This window comes from Papilio xuthus, unplaced genomic scaffold (genome assembly GCF_000836235.2).
Source record: "Papilio xuthus unplaced genomic scaffold, Pxut_1.1 DF826945.1, whole genome shotgun sequence".
Lineage (NCBI taxonomy): Eukaryota > Metazoa > Arthropoda > Insecta > Lepidoptera > Papilionidae > Papilio > Papilio xuthus.
In genome coordinates, this window is record NW_013531704.1 from 1,998,353 (window position 1) to 2,014,698 (window position 16,346).

Here is a 16,346-nt window from a genome sequence, read left to right on the forward strand (position 1 = left end):
ATGAACAGTAAGCATAGCTTGGGGTACTGTTCATATTGCAACATTTTAACACAACACGTCCAGGCAAAGAGTATAATGTTGGTGTCAATTTCACTTTCCTCACTTATGTCTTTTATATTATAAAAATCCAGTATTTCATTCTTTCTATCCTTTCATTTCTTAGATATATTTTAAAACGTTTTGGCCGCTAATAGTTTTCTAGTAAATTTAACATTTTGTACTTAGGCTATAAAGCTCTATAACACACAATGTTGTTGTTAAACAAATATATACTGTAAGGTAGTCCAAATTTTGCTAAGGTAGGAAAGAAAAGGCAATCATGAAATGTAAGTATTTTTATTTATTAACATACGAACTATTAAAATAAAAGTACTTTTAAGGATAAAAATTAAACATCGAAATTGAAAAGGTTCATTATTAATGGAGGAAGGTCTTTTGAAATAAAGCAAACAAAAATATAAATATATAAATTGGCCATGACCACGCCTGTGGGTACAAAAAATTCTTACTCAAGATTAAATAAACTTTTTCTTTTTAACCTTAAACATCGAGAACTTGAATATACTACGAGACGGCGGCATTTCTGAAGACCCCAATTTATTTAAACAAACATACAAGTTTGTAAATAGAAGTGTGTAAACTACTTAGACAGTAAGCGAAGTAATACGATTAACTAAAATAAGATAAACAAAAGAAATATATTTATTGAAATGAACTATCTACTTAAAGTATTTAAGAATATATTTAAAATAATTTTCATTTGTAAATAATATAAATATTTGGAATATAACACGTAAATTAAAATTAACCGTAAGGATTAAATAAATAACACTTAATATAAAAAAGATACAAACAAAAATGATAATATAAATAATATTGAAGATATCGTGTAGTTGGGGACTTATTACCAGAACTTTAAAATATAGCGTGACTTTTTTCTCTTAAACAAGTCTTTAAGAATATGTTAACGATATACATTAATTTTCCTTTGGCTTTGTTTTAAACAATAAATAAATGTTTGTATTAAATATTTTGTCTTTATCAGGGTGGATAACTTCATTATTCATGTCAATACAAAAATTTAAAATAAAACATATATTACCGGAAAATTTCTGTGTAAAAATATATGTGCCAATTTACTTTTATCATCTTTCCTTTTATTTTGGAATCATTAACCAAATTGAGCAAGAGCAATTATTTATTGCACTTTTTTACGGTTGACAGATGTCACTGACACATTTACTATATTCTTGTCAGTTTCGTTTGCGAGTGGACTAATTTTTATTTGACCCTGGACAATATTCATCATTGACGTGTACGGACTGTCCGGAGAATTCTTTAAATTGTTTTCTTCTTTGTGTTGATTAAGGTCCATGCGAGTGGCGACGGTTTCGTAAACCGTATTCTTCATGGAAACGTACGGCTGGGTTGTGGATGGATTCTGTTTAGAACCCGGACTAAACCCATTTTGGGTTATAACCGGATTATTTGGTCTCGATGTTGCTCCAGATACATCATTTTCCAAGGGCGAGTCGTTCGCAACGTTTGATGCACTGTCTAAAGAGCTATTTCTGGTTACGCGTAGACTATTGGATCTGGACGAATTGCCCATAGAATGAAGTGTTGAAGTACTCCCTCTTTGATTTTCTAGCTCTTTGGTAAATACTTCTTCAGTTCTTTGAAATCTTTGAACGTGTGAGGACAAGGGGGTTACAGTTTGGTGAATCGATGATCCGGCTAAAGATCTACTCGGGGAGACATCGCTTGCTCTTTCTACAGATACTTGTTTTCCCTCAAGTCTGTTTGAAGTACTTTTCTGTTGTGAATGAACGTCTAAGGAGCCGTACGCACTGTCTTTGGTAGAGCTGTGAATTGAGGTGTCTTCTTTTAACCCATACCGTCTGGCTACATTACTCGGGGCAACGGGTTCGATGTTTTGTACGTCATACGATAGAGGATTTTTTTCAGTATGTTTGACGCCTTCGATAACTTCACCAGTTCTTGGATTGATATGCTTCTCGGTGTCAAAACGGAGAGTTACCCGATGGCTTTCATCGATGGGATGTGGCCGTGACCTGTCTTCTAGCTCTCCGTCGCTTTCTTCCATAATACTAGGTTCGTAGTTACTTTCTTCCTGCAAAACAAGACATTTTATATGATAATGAAAAAAGTTTAAACTCCATGAAAAATTACAAAATCGATAAACAATTCACGTACCTCTTCGTCTGCTTCTTCGATCACGCTATTTTGTATCCATTCACGTATTCTCTGTTTCTTCGCTTGTCTGTCAACAATGACTTCGACGCCATTATCCCTGAAGTGCCTCAAAAGAATATTCTTTTCATTGGGATCACTATGGTAACTGTACATTGATGGACATAGTTCGTCGATATCCCCGCCAGCTAGAATAAAAAATGGAATGATTAGATTAAGTTCTTTTTTATGCTAATAGAAAATTACTTGGTGAACTTACCCACTCTGTCGGTGTATCCTTTAGCCATCCATCGGTCATCCAAATATCTCGATAGTTCCACGAAGCTAGTAGCTCTTTTCTCTTCCTTTGGTTCAATAAACTTTTTGAACATTTTTTGAGCTCTTGATGAAACCATTTTCCATAGCTTCGGCTGCTTCTTAAGAGGATTTGCACTGCTGTACCAATTCAAATAACTGTAAAAAGATTTTTAATTTTATCATTTTATTTGTTATTTTGTAATGCACTATCTGGTGATTTGATGAAAATCCTCATGTTTTAAACATTTAGAAAGAAACTGATTAGAAAAAGGAATAAGAAAATCTTAATAAATATGTATCACCTCGACGCTAGTCACATTGAGACTCAAACCCGTCAATAGATTTAAAACAGATGCCGTTTTGTTTTTTTTAATAGGTGTAAATATTATCGCTTACCTTACATATCTAGGATCGTCGAATGCTGCTTTCTGCCAAGGCAAGCATCCTGTGAGACAAATAAAGATAACTATACCGAACTGCCAAATATCATGACTAATTAGTGCTCTGAAACAAACAAGAAAAGTTTACAATCAACAATGAATTACATCATCCATTATTAAGATTATATCTTAAAATATTTTCCACCGTTTGACGCAACATGTATGCATCGCACTGTTTATTTGGATACCATTGATGTGAGTACAATAGGCAATAGATGCCAATAAATTGTTTACTTATAATATAAAATATTTATTACTTGTAGCTGCTATCCATCGACAGTTTTAATACTTCGGGCGGTGAATACGGTAGCCATTCATTTCTTCTTCTTACAACAGCTTGAACTTTTCTCGTTTCACCAAAGTCGCATAGCTTTATACGTGAAAAATCCGATTTGAATATTAGAATGTTATCTAGTTTTACATCTCTATGTACAAGGTCCCTTTGGTGTAGATGTTCAAGTGCAGCTGCTAATTGCTTTGCTACTCGTTTCGTGTGAATTTCTCCGATTCCAGTATCAAGCATATTCGATGTTAAGTCCCCTGGAATTATTTTTTCATATTATTCAAAATTTATAATAGCGTTGAAACTTTACACTTAAATTATCTTTAGTGACAGTATAAAAACCGTTTGCGACAGTATTGTTTTTTTTAACTATTGTTAAAGATATAAAAAACTCTGAGAGGGAAATAAAATACGATGAGAATGAGGTCGGACATTGCAAACGGGCTAGATCTAATGTTCATTCAAATAGGTGTTTTGGACAGGAGCCAACACGTAAAGATTGCAAGAAACAGTTTAGTTTTGAATTTGTCTCGTTCGAGCCGTGGGTGCTTACATTGTAATGTAATGCTTCAGCCAAATGATGTTTTGAGTAGCGAACAAATCGTTTCAAAGTGCCGGATAAATCTTACCTAGAGGTGCGTATTCTTGACAGAATACGTAAAAGCCAGCCGTTTCGAACGCTACGTCGAATGTTGTAACAATGTTTTTGTGTGCACTCAAATGTAGACCATAATGGAATTCTCTGTAGAAATCTCTAATAGATACGTAAGGTTTTGGTAAAGCTTTCAGAACTATCTCTGTATCAGAAGCTCTATGTTCCACAAGAAGTATTTTCCCGAACCAGCCTTCGCCGACTATTTGTAGTATGTCGAATTCTTCGACCAAACATACCTAAAAAGGAACTCAATTTAATTGTAATATTTTTTGTTTATAACTCAAACCAGTCTATAACACTTACTTTTTCCAATTCAAATTCTCTTATTTTGTGTATTGAGCCAGTTAAGGCGCGTCTTGTGCCGTTATTCATCTTTATATCTAGAATATGGATTCTAGATCATTGGCCACTCTAAAAAAAAGGTAAATTTGTGATCCAAGGTAACAAGCACTGAAGCATTCCAGACAATGTTGAATCCAGCATTAGTATAGAAATTAAATCAGTGAAATTATTATAGTTTAATTGTTGTGTAATAATAATCGTAAGCTTCAATTAAACATACGGAAAAGGCTGGGGAGACTGTCGAAAACTGAGACGACTATATTTTATAGAACTTGAATTATGACGATCTCTTTATTTTTTTTCTTTGTGAGGCAGTGTCATATTTGTCAGTGTTTATAATTTTTTGTAGATTAAATACTAGCCGAATGAAAGACTCCCTGTCCTCATTTCAATTCAAATCATAGTAAATGATATTGGCCTTTTGCCAGGGCTGATGTCTACTCCAGATCCAGACTACAGCCCTGACGTCATATGGTGACGTCACTTATCGGTAATAATGGCTTATGTTCCATTTGCTTTGGATGAATCAGAGTAATTAATTTACTAATTTTAGGTTTAGCATTGTAAATAATCATAAATTTTGTCATAAGTATTTAAACAACAAAACAACTTTTTTTTCTAGCCTAGTAGCCATATTTTTTATCACGGTAAGAGAATTGATGTGAAGATTTAATTTTCCAAATTTATCCATTACAAACATTTGATTTAGTTTCCTAATGACACTTATGCAATAGACGAGAGAGCTGTGTTATAATGGCGCCAAATCAAAGTCCTTAATCTTTGCCTAACTTACTTGATTATCGACGTGAGTTGTATTGTGTCATGAAGATTTTATTCCAAGTGATTGTTAAGGTATTTCTGTTTACATCATTCACTTATTTTAAAAGTAAAATGAACAAAGATTATACCGTGTGATAATATTGTATGTAATAATCAAATAAATAAAACTGGACGTGCCAAATGCGATTCGTTCCCAACGTTAGACGATAAGTCCGGAAATTCGTCATTTATAAATAGTAGTTTCATATATGATGAAAAAGTGAATTATGATTTCCTCTATGAATTTTACCACGAAAAATTATAACTAGGTTTATTACGTCATAGAAAATAACAAGACTATCAATTTCAATGTAATGCTGATTAACAGTGGTAGAGCCCGCTTTAACATCTTCGCACGAATCGGCCCGGCTCGCCCGGTGAAATACCACGACCACATAGAAGACAGGCGTCAAGTGGAAGCAATTCCGCGTTTCGTCTGATGAGTGTGCGTCCCGGAGGCCTAATTTAGTCCACTTTCCCTTCGCACCCTTTTTTTAAGGAAAGGATGGGAAGTAGAAATGGACTTTCCGGATGTGAGGATGCATGGAAAGGGAAGATATTTTCTTTCTGTGCATCCTCTCCTCCGTCGATTAAAGGTAGGCAACGCATATGCAAATGCGTATGTCTATGGGCAACGGTCACTTCGCTATTTCAGCGTTTTCAGGTGGCCGCTCGCTCGTTTACCACCGTTTGCTATAAAAAAGGTATAATATTAATGTTAAAATTAGGAATTAGGAAATAAGTAACGGTCAAAACAGATACCTAGCTAGTTGATAATATTATAATTTATAATAATGCCTTTGATCCATAATAAGTATGTAAATTATTTATATTGATGATAAAAACTAAAGATCTAATTCTTTTTGAAACATCTAAAAAATAATGGCATAATTTTAGTGAAATACATCATTAAATCTTCAAGGATGTCTCGGAGATGTGACATCGGAATGTGCACCTGCACTATAGATAATTTAATTGCGCTACAATTCACTTTATATTTAAATACAGACTGTAGCTAAAATTAATATTAAAAATTGTTGAGAATGGCAATCTGTAACTTCATATTCCAGACAATTCCAGACAAAAACAAGTAGATATAAGTGACAAAAAGAACTTGCAATCAATGTGAAGGGATATATGTAGAAGAAGAGATGGATGGATTGCGTGATAGGTGACATAATTAGGAAAGGAGAAGACTTAAATGACGAACGAAAGCTACACATGGTGCATGATATTTACACACTGGAAAGCTATAGGTATTCAAGATAGACTTCATACAATTAAGCATCTTAACCAGAGCGAGAGCGCGAGCGTCGGTGGCTCAGGGATTTAAGCACTTGACTTGTAATCCTGGGTTCAAATTCCGCCATGTACCAATGTATTTTTCGATTTTCGATTTACATATGTACCTTTATCCGTTAATTTTACGGTGAAGGAAAACATTGTGATGCAACTTGCACATATCTGAGAAGAAATACAAAGATATGAGAAGTCAACCAACCCGCAATTGGCCAGCGTGGTTGACTATGGCCTAGTCACTCCTAACTTAGGGTAGGCTCCGAGCCCCTCGGTAGGGATGAATGAGCTGATTATGATAACCAGGGTCCTATTAAGGTCGATAAATTTAACGGCTATAACAACAATTTTTTATATCAAATTCTTTAAACAGAAGTCGAAGCATAATTTTGAGTCCTGAAGATGAATAATTGCTTTGAGTTATTCTTAGTGAAGAACACTTCATTGAAGTCCAAGTTAGTATGAAACAAAGACTGTTGGTATAGGTGAATATCACAAGAGACTGTTTTGTGTGTTAGGACAAATAAAGGCACATAATTAGCGTATGGTGATAATAAATCTCTTTTATCTTTCTGCCAATTCCGTCAAGCTCGAAGTCAAGTTCGAAGCTGTCAATCTGCCAAGATTGTTTTTAGCGTAGTAAGTTCAAAGTGTAGAGGTAAGTGTATATTTTGAAATAATTCCAAATTGATTCTTAGTATCTTCTGTAAAGTAACGCTTTCTGTCCACCTCAATTTATTTCAAATGTTATCACTTTAAAACTGGTATTTTATAATTTAGCACTTTTGTTTATGATCATTTTGAATTATTTTTAATGAACAACGAAACACAACGAGCAAAATGTTTTCAATTCCTAACACAATCTCCGTACGAGTTAAGAAAACAGACATAAATTTGGCAGAAAATGTTCGCGCGTATGCAATCATTGTTGTATTAAGATCGCTGTTTATGAAATCGTACTTAAATATATATAAAATGTTACTTATGCAGTTTTTATTTGATCAATGCTCTATAATAAACAAGTTTTTATTCATAAATGAAATTGTTTTAATGTAATGTTTCCATTAGCCCGCTCTTTAACCTCTTTGTTTCATTGTTCATTTGTTATTTTTTAATCCAATTCCCGTATCCCTAACGTACCAGGTTATAGGTAAACTATGTTTAATTGACCAATGTTTACTTTTCACCGATATTTATTATTTAACTATTAGTATTTATCGAAAATGTCTATAGTCTTTGATCGTCGCATTGTCTATTGCCTGTTCTTTTATTTAAATATTTCAACTTTTCAACAAATTCAATAAGGATTCATGTGCATCTTAGCCTCCAAATTGAATCCCATTCGACTTATGATAATTTTCTTTAAACATGTAACTACTATTAGGCACCTTAGGTCTATTTTTTAAATAGACTGATGTGTCTATGACATAAAATGGAAAAGGAGTTCATGTGGTATAAATCTTCATTTATCCTGTCCACCCTATTTAGGTACGAGGATGGTGCTACCTAATTACTGTACTCATAGTAAAATAAATTATAATAAAAGGAATCTATGTCGAACATTCGATTTTCATCAATCAATTACGATAAATCCTAATCGAAAATTAATTAAAAAAACATTATTACTTAGTTGTAATTAAGTTAACACGGGTTAATACATTTCTTATAAAGATTCTGATGGTTGTATGATATGAAAGCAGATGTGCGTAAATTACCGACTATTTTAAAACAATCATTCCTCGATTGTTCTCAAATCGTAAAGGGATAACCACCCTTAAACCACACACGTAAGGTTCACAATCAGTTTGGTTTTGTTCCAATCACATTGTATCTGGTTGTCATATTTTTTACTCTTTATTATTGTTATCACTTTGAGGTTATATCACTGGCGACACTTGAAGCATTGGATTGATGTTAAAACAATTAATAAATCACAGTAAAGAGTTTCGTGAGCGCGCCGGGAGCCGGGAGCGGCGGTGGCGAGTCTACTGGCATCGCAGCGACACCCGGGAAGCTATTTCTGTGCTGCACTACACTACACAAAAATCAATTTATAAAGGAAATGTTACGATCAACGACCCGATTATAACTATCTATTATTTTAAGTACCCATTATATGATCTTAAGCGCCTTGCAAACGATCAATTTTTTGGTTGAATTTGATCAATATCAAACCAAACTTTTTGCTATGAATAAAAGCGTCACACAAAGCCCGATTGCTGAGTCACAATAACTTTCTGACTCTACCCAGAATTTGATACCTTAGTAACACTACTTTTACTTTAAGTTTATTTTAAGTACTTACAACAAAAGTTAGCTATAAATATAAGGTTTAGTTCAATGTCTATGTTTACTTACGTTTTGTTTTCTGAACGTCCTAAATGACGACCATGAAATTTTAATTAAAATAAAATATTCTGTATCCAAAAACTGTGTGATACATTACATTAGTATGATGCTTGTTTCTGAGCTATGTTACGAGTGGCTAAGACTGACTTTACCCCACTTATGTGGGTTCAAATACACGTTAGCTTATATTAGGTAGTAGGCACGTTTAATGACCTGGCCGCTTACATATTTGCTATTTTATTTGAGCTATTTTTACGTTCGTAGTTCCGAGAAGTGTTTAGTATAGTTTGGTTGCGATGGTAAATCATGAACGTGTTTATTTATGCCTTCAAGCTTAAACGCCTAATGGATGTTTGCAATGCATTATTTTAGTATCCAATATTCAATAATACTTGAAATCTGTTTTGTATTAAAACAACGCGGGTTTTAATGGGTTTTGGAAGAAATTGTTAAGGATATAATCTTTTTGTAGAGGAAAATCACGGTCATTGACAAAATTATTAAAACAAAGTAAAATCACAAAAACAAAGGAATATTTTCCCTGCACTCTGGTAGACAGCAGGTGTTTGAAAACATTTTCGTAGTAAAATATTTATTTAACGGTACGTTTACCACTCCTTGCTACGATATAACAATTAAAAACTTAAAAAAAATGAGAAAGTTCTCCATTTAAAATTAAATTTGCTTTAAAACTCGAATATAAGATTATTACTATGTTTTTTACAGATGTGAAAATTGAATGTTGATTTTTTTTAAATTTCATTTTGTTGTCCGTTCTAGCGGACAATCCTCATCTGAAACGGAAATAAAATATTTTAATTAAGTAATTTAAATAACTTAATGTTAAAATTTTTTTTCCAAATATTGTTTAATTTATCATCTTTTGTCTTTTATTTTATTGTTAATCTATGTAACATATGATTTTTGACACTGACAGTGCTGACAGTTGTTATTTCAGTTAATTGACATTGACTGCGACAGTGACATTAAACGTAACTTGTTTTGTTGTTCCCAGTTTTGTTTTGTGTTTTAATTTATTATTTCCTTTCTTTTCTGTAAAATTTCATAAATCAACGGTGATATTAGCAGTTATAAAGAAGACATTAAAATTGGTTAGTACATAAGCTATTTTTTTATTTTAAGACATTTCAAGTATAAAACATTTAAAATTGTCTTTCCGCTAGTATTATAAAATAATGTTACATTTTATACATTATGTAAAGTTTTGTATGTAAAGCTTCAAAGAAAAAGAAGCTATGGTGGGTGAAATAAAAATTTTATAGATTTTATCTTCAAAATTTCAATTTACTTCCTCTTAAATTTATAAATATTTCATATGATATAAAACAAAAAAAAATGAAGCACTAAAAATAATCACAATAACTCCAAAAACACAATTTTAATTTTTTATTGTGAGAATTAGACACATCTATTCGCTCCACATCTTCAAGACAGATTGTAGGTAAAATGAAGCACATATTTATAATGTAAAAAGAAGTGAAAACATTTAGAACATAAAAATACTAATTAAATTAATTTTACATAATAACATCCAGAATAATTAAGAAGTGCTTCCTTTATTAAACCTGTTGATGTTGAGTTGAAGTTATTTATGTGAACTACTTGCTTGTTTGGAAAAGTTTAAGCCATCAGTGACTAAACTCTATCTTTTGTTTTTTTTCTTTATCCTGTCTTGTTCTTAACTATAAAATGTTTTGGGTCAAGGGAGATATTTTTTTGTCGCCATCATATTGTAATGTACAGTCAAAAATTTCTTATTATTGAATTTTTTAAAGTTATCTAATTAAATTGTTACTAAATACTTTACTAAATTATCCCCGGTTTTATATTAAATTGATTTACGAGTATGTGTTTGCTAATAATTTCATGCTTAACTAATTTGCCACACTCTTTCATGAATCAAAAAATAGGTAAACGTAATTGTTTTTTTTAATATATAATCAGTCATAATAATTAATAATTTTTATTTGGTTAAAAAATAAATTACATATCTATATTTGTATTTATCCCTCTACCAGAATTTAGTAATGTGTCTGATGGATGGTCTTAAGAGAGAAGGTAACCAATGTATAGTATAATGATTTAACTCAAATTGTGCAATATTTAACCTGTGAATTTTTTGATCCGGGGTGCACTTGCTTTTCCTTTTTTTTTCGTTTTTATCCTACCTCTATATTTCTTCTTCTTTTATAAATGTCTTGGTATGTTAGTCACTTCTCAATCCTGTAGCTTTATATTTTCCCTATAGACCAGTAAAACGGAGAATGCAATTTTAAATCGACATCGTTCCGCAAGAAGCTATTTAATGCACCAACTGATTTCTGGCTCCGATCGGGCGATAAACGTTCGCTTGATGGCGTCCAATTTTATGGCCGTTTAAAGTTTAGCTTTTAGTGTTAATAGTAAATTGCTTTGGCAACTACTGACGTCGCTACGACAACGCTTCTTGCGAAACGTGCAGGCTCATTTGTCCGCTTACATCTCGACCATAGATGTTATAATTTAATTCATAATAATATCTGTACGAGCGTCGGTTGCTCAGGGGTTTAATCACTTGACTTGACTAGCGGGTCCTGAATTCGAATACCACCATGTACTAATAAGTTTTACGATTTTTGATTTACATATGTACATTTATCGAACATTCTTACGGCAAAGGAAAACATCGTTGCAACTTGCATATATCTGCGAAGAAAGTCAAAGATATGTGAAGTCAACCAACCCGCGTGCCAACGTGGTTGACTATGGCCTAGTCACCCCTAACTTAGGGTAGGCTCCGAGCTCCTCAGTGGGCGGGTTTTCTATCGAAATACCTACCTAATTTTATCTTCAATCTCCATATATATATATATTGTAGCTGCTACTCGCAGATTTTCGATTGTTTTAGTCATCGCGATGTGAAGGTATGTTTCTTTCAGCAGGTCAGCAATTAAAGAAATACTTTGTCCTATATAACATCTGTCATTGGTCTCATGTTTTATCGAAGATTTTCAAGGTTGACAGCTATTTATTGATATAAATTAAAATCTAATTTAATCCAATGAATTAATTATAGCCAATTATACAAGTAAATATGTACGCTATATTTAATTAGAATAAATCTTATCTTGAACAAGCCTCACGTGGCCTTAATATGTGTTATAATAATTCCCTCCCATATTTAACTAGATCTAAATTTAATTCCTAGAAATAATTACGCGGACATAATCGTTGCTGACGACAAATCGCCTAATTGACTAAGCAAACGTACAATTATGATAAGACAAAATATGTCATTACTTTTGTAGTACAATTGTGTTTCACGTTCATTTGCATACCTACGACAATTATGGTATAATTTCTTATTCATATGGAGGTACAATCGATGCAAAAAGTGTTTCAGTAAATTTATAAAATGCAATGCATGGCAGTGAATGTCCTCGGCGGTATTTACAAACCGCTACGACTTAGGGTCCTTTAAGAAGCAAGCGTATCACCATCTTAAAGGCCGGCAACGCATCTGCGGTTCCTCTGGTATTGCTGATGTTCATGGGCGTCGTTGAACACGTCGGTGTTCCCGCTGCTCGATTGCCCTCTTGTGTTTTAAAAAAGTATATCATTGTAACTTGTTGTTGCGATTGTACACGTGTAATTGTTCCTAATTATGAGCTTCAATAGCTGTTGAATTAGACGTATTGTCGATTGTATAGTCCGAATTAAACATGTGTTTTAAATTATTGTTGTTTGTTTGTCTTATGACGTAGTATTTTTTCTTCAGCCGCCGTATATAATCTTTGTCACTTTATATGCTTCGCAATTGTAGCTAAAATGGCTTTATATAATTGAAGTTAACATAGATGAGAAATTTGCAATTATCATAGTTTACGTACATTTTCACTCGTTAGTTAAAAGTCGCTAATAAGACATTCAAACTAGGTAAGGTAGTTTACTGTTATTTTGCGTTTGGCTATATAAATCCATCAACAATAAACTGAATGTTAAAAATTGATGCTTGTATTGAATGTTTGAGGTATAAACACAAATTATTTACAGTTCGCGCACATCCATTGTTATGTAGAAATCAATCATCACGATAACAGCGAAGACTCGCCTCGCGTAATTACTGTAAGCATTTTATAAGGAAGCCAACACTAACAATCCATCCGATGCCGTCGTGTGGCCCGTTACTTAGATGCACGCCGCGCGAGATAGTCTGCAACGATTTAATTAAACTATTGTACATAGCCCATTAACTTGCAGTTCCCGCTTCCCTTAAGGAGTCGGCCCTCTTTAGGCGAGGAACGTTTTATTATGCCTCTTTGAGTCTTTAATACTTTGTATCGATTTGTAGCCGCAATGATACTCAATACTTTGTGTTAGTGAGTTCTTATGCGGTAATCATTTAGTCGATTGTTCCTTCGGTGTGTTATTTCTGTATGCAATCATTGAAAATTATTACCTTGTTACATTGTCTTATGGTTGGATATTTTGTTGTAAAAGTCTGAGAAATACGGTACGCTCCTTGTTTGTGAAGTTAATCGAAGTTTAATATTTGGTTAATCTATATAAAAAATAGTAATCTTGAAATCATCTGTAAGATACTATCTTAACATAGAGATACTAAACTTAGATATTTCTATAGTAAATTTCTTATGACACTAGCTGTCACCTGCGACTCCGTCCGCGAGTTATTTTAAAAATAGTTGGTAGCCGATTGTCAGAACTATTGAATATGCATATAAAACTTCATAAAAATCGGAGAAGCCGTTTCGGAGGAGTATGGTAACTAACATTTTGACACGAAAATTTTAAATATAAGATTACCTAATATAGCCTTATAATACATAAAATACTATTAAATTAGCATCGATAAAATTTTTAACATAAAGTAAAAAAAAATCCATAAAAATTGTGAATGTTTCTCTTTAACATAAAGTACTGGATAAGGTAATGCGCCATTATGCAGCGCTAAGGTTTCGGGTACAGGCCCTCGTCAATTAAGGTATCTTTGGGCCCATCTTCCATCCATTCAGGTACACCAGTCCACCTCGGTCTAGGCTTAAACAGCACAATGCCTGAGAATAATGAGACAGGCGGACATTGCATATGCTTAAATGGATTTCCCTGATAACAAATACCTAATTGTTAGTCTGTGCTTTGTTTAATAGGCTTAGAATTCCTTTAATATTTATATGAGTTCAACAGTTTATTTAATCGCAAAAAAAGTATCCTGTTTATTTGTTGAATTTGAATTTAATCTTATATACAAAACTAGCGGACCCGACAGACGTTGTCCTGTCTACACGTCTTTAATTTGAATAAATTAATTTGAAGTTAACATTTGATGAAAATTGTGAATCTAAACCATTCCCAAATCCCCTTGAACACACACAAAAAATTTCATCAAAATCGGTCCAGTCGTTTGAGAGAAGTTCAGTGACATACACACTCACAGAAGAATTATATATATAAAAATTGTCGTGTCACAATTTTCGTTCCCATACTCGTCCGAAACGGCTTGACCGATTCTCATGAAATTTTGTGAGCATATTGAGTAGGTCTGAGAAACAGCCAACACCTGTTTTTAATCTCGCGCGGACGGAGTCGCGAGTTACAGCTAGTATACTATACTTTTCTTAATGAAATGCATTGGAAGATGTAGTTTTAACGTAGACGCCCTTTTTAAGACTTGATTATTTTTTGCTTGTTTTTTTTTTATTACTTTTCTATTTTTTCGTTAGTAGTTTTTGTTAACGAATCAAGAAAAGTGTAGTCGTGAGGACGACGGTGCTCGTTCTTGCGATGTTCTCACGAGTCAACTCTTGTCGGTCGACTCTCTGACAACCAGGATTCACTAACATTGTCACATTTGATTTGTAGCATTCTAGTAGGATATGCTGGTTTTTGTAATATATTGGAATCGATTTAATATAAAGCTGAAAAAAAATGTATAATTTTACTTGAAAGTTGTAGTGGACTTACTCAGTTTCCACTCTGTAAGGTTCGAGAAAGAATAGTCTTAATAGTGAAATGACACCTAAATATTTACAAAAGAGGACATCCTGTATAAACGCACTTTGCTCCAAAATAATTGTAAGATATTTTCTTTGCATGCATTTGCTTTAAATTTAATTCTATGACCCAATAATAAAATATGTAATGACATTTGGTAGGTTCGATTCCCACGGTGTTGTGTCAACTGAGCCCCGCCTCTACAAGCGGCGCAATGTCGCTCTGTCAGACCGTCGACGGATAGGCCATTGTGGCCAACGCTAGAAAACCGTTTCGCTAATCGAGACCGTGTTTAAACAACGATACCTGTCTGAGGTATTGAATTCACTTTCTACTTCAATGTTTTATGAAACCAACACTACGTATATTTAATCGTGATTGAATAAGGAAGGGTTTGGATTTATCTGCGTGTTTGTTAGGCAAAGGTACAGTCTTTGGTGTTAAAATAAATAATTATTGGCAGTATTTATGACGACAATAAATTAATATACAACTGTAATAACATTTTATAGGCAGTTTGCTAATTACAACGCAATGCTAATAAAATGACATAAAACATAAATAATATTCAAACGTAGTGTCCGCGCGTATTTATTGAATTTCTTAGTGTCGCTGTCTATAGAAAATTGTTAACAACTGATATAATTATTATTGCACTCAATACAGCGTTGTGAATATAGAATTAATATTATGTACGGTTTTTTTTTATATTATAAGGTGTCAAACGAGTAAGCGGCCACTTGAATTAGCTGAAAAGGGCATACTACCGCTGCCAATAGACATCCATAATTGCAGATGCGTTGAAAAACAATATTTGCTTTCACTATGCGTCCTCTCCATTTCCCCTTTCCTGATTTACGCTATAAAAAAGGGGGGGCAAGGGAAAGTGGACTAAAATTAGGCCTCCGGAATGCACCCCCCTTAGACGAGATGCGGTATTACTTCCAATTCATTCCTTTTCTAGTGTGGCCGTGGTATTGCACCGGGCGAACGTGCCCATTCGTGAAACAGATGATATTGTTGTTGGTGTTTACAGTAAAATCACGTTGTATGCCTTTGCCCTTTAGGAAATTTTAAAAAATATTTAAGAGTTCCTTTTTATATTTCGCAATATTATAATCTTTCCAAAGTACGCTTAACTACGAATATGTTTCGGTGACGGTCATTACATGTTGTTAGGGCATCATCAGTCTGGCTGGTCCGTCAAATTACAAGCCAGGTCTTAATGTCCTCCGCCCCTACGGCCGGCCTTTCAATAACCAGCGCCGCTAATACACCCGTAATTATAGTACGTGGCTAGCTCCGAGCGAATTTGTACTGGAATACGGTGCATTCCTCGTATCAGGGATAGCGGGAGACTTAATGAAAATATGTTGTTATTCTCGTACAAGATAGTAAAGTTGTGTGTTCAATCTTTAGTAAGATTCTCTAATATGTAACAATTTGAAACAAATGACAACGCACTGTAAGTCATTTGTTTCGTATCTTGCTTCCAAATATTAAATCAATGTTTGTTGTGTTTTTAATTGAGTATAGCTTGTTGAATAAACCTTTCGTTGGATATTAGTAAATAGATTTTGACTGTACGGCAATGGAAAGCAAATTATAACACCCATTTTCTGACAACCCTGACAATAAG

At 33.5% G+C, this 16,346-nt stretch overlaps 2 protein-coding genes across 5 annotated transcripts in view; one reads left to right on the forward strand and one right to left on the reverse strand.

Annotated features, from left to right (window-relative positions):
* Positions 1 to 320: 320 nt before the first annotated feature.
* On the reverse strand, positions 321 to 8,741 carry LOC106121439 (sperm motility kinase X). Of its 3 annotated transcripts, none has more exons than XM_013317117.1 (8): positions 8,705 to 8,741; positions 4,193 to 4,300; positions 3,864 to 4,125; positions 3,209 to 3,491; positions 2,908 to 3,015; positions 2,474 to 2,667; positions 2,218 to 2,402; positions 321 to 2,134 (listed from the first exon to the last, which is right to left on the reverse strand). In XM_013317117.1, the coding sequence occupies exons 2-8, from the start codon at positions 4,259 to 4,261 to the stop codon at positions 1,199 to 1,201; spliced, it is 2,037 nt and encodes a 678-aa protein (XP_013172571.1). In that variant the 5' UTR covers positions 4,262 to 4,300; positions 8,705 to 8,741; the 3' UTR covers positions 321 to 1,198. The 3 variants fall into 3 exon arrangements, with proteins under 3 accessions (XP_013172571.1, XP_013172570.1, XP_013172569.1); XM_013317116.1 differs by lacking the exon at positions 8,705 to 8,741 and adding an exon at positions 8,066 to 8,372; XM_013317115.1 differs by lacking the exon at positions 8,705 to 8,741 and adding an exon at positions 8,062 to 8,372.
* Positions 8,742 to 9,668: 927 nt separating this feature from the next.
* Positions 9,669 to 16,346, forward strand: part of Ntan1 (N-terminal amidohydrolase 1) — a 63,367-nt gene continuing 56,689 nt past the window's right edge. For both annotated transcript variants that reach the window (XM_013316988.1, XM_013316990.1), the window contains exon 1: positions 9,669 to 9,807. The gene's annotated coding sequence lies outside the window, so the exon portion shown is untranslated. The remainder of the gene's footprint in view (positions 9,808 to 16,346) is intronic.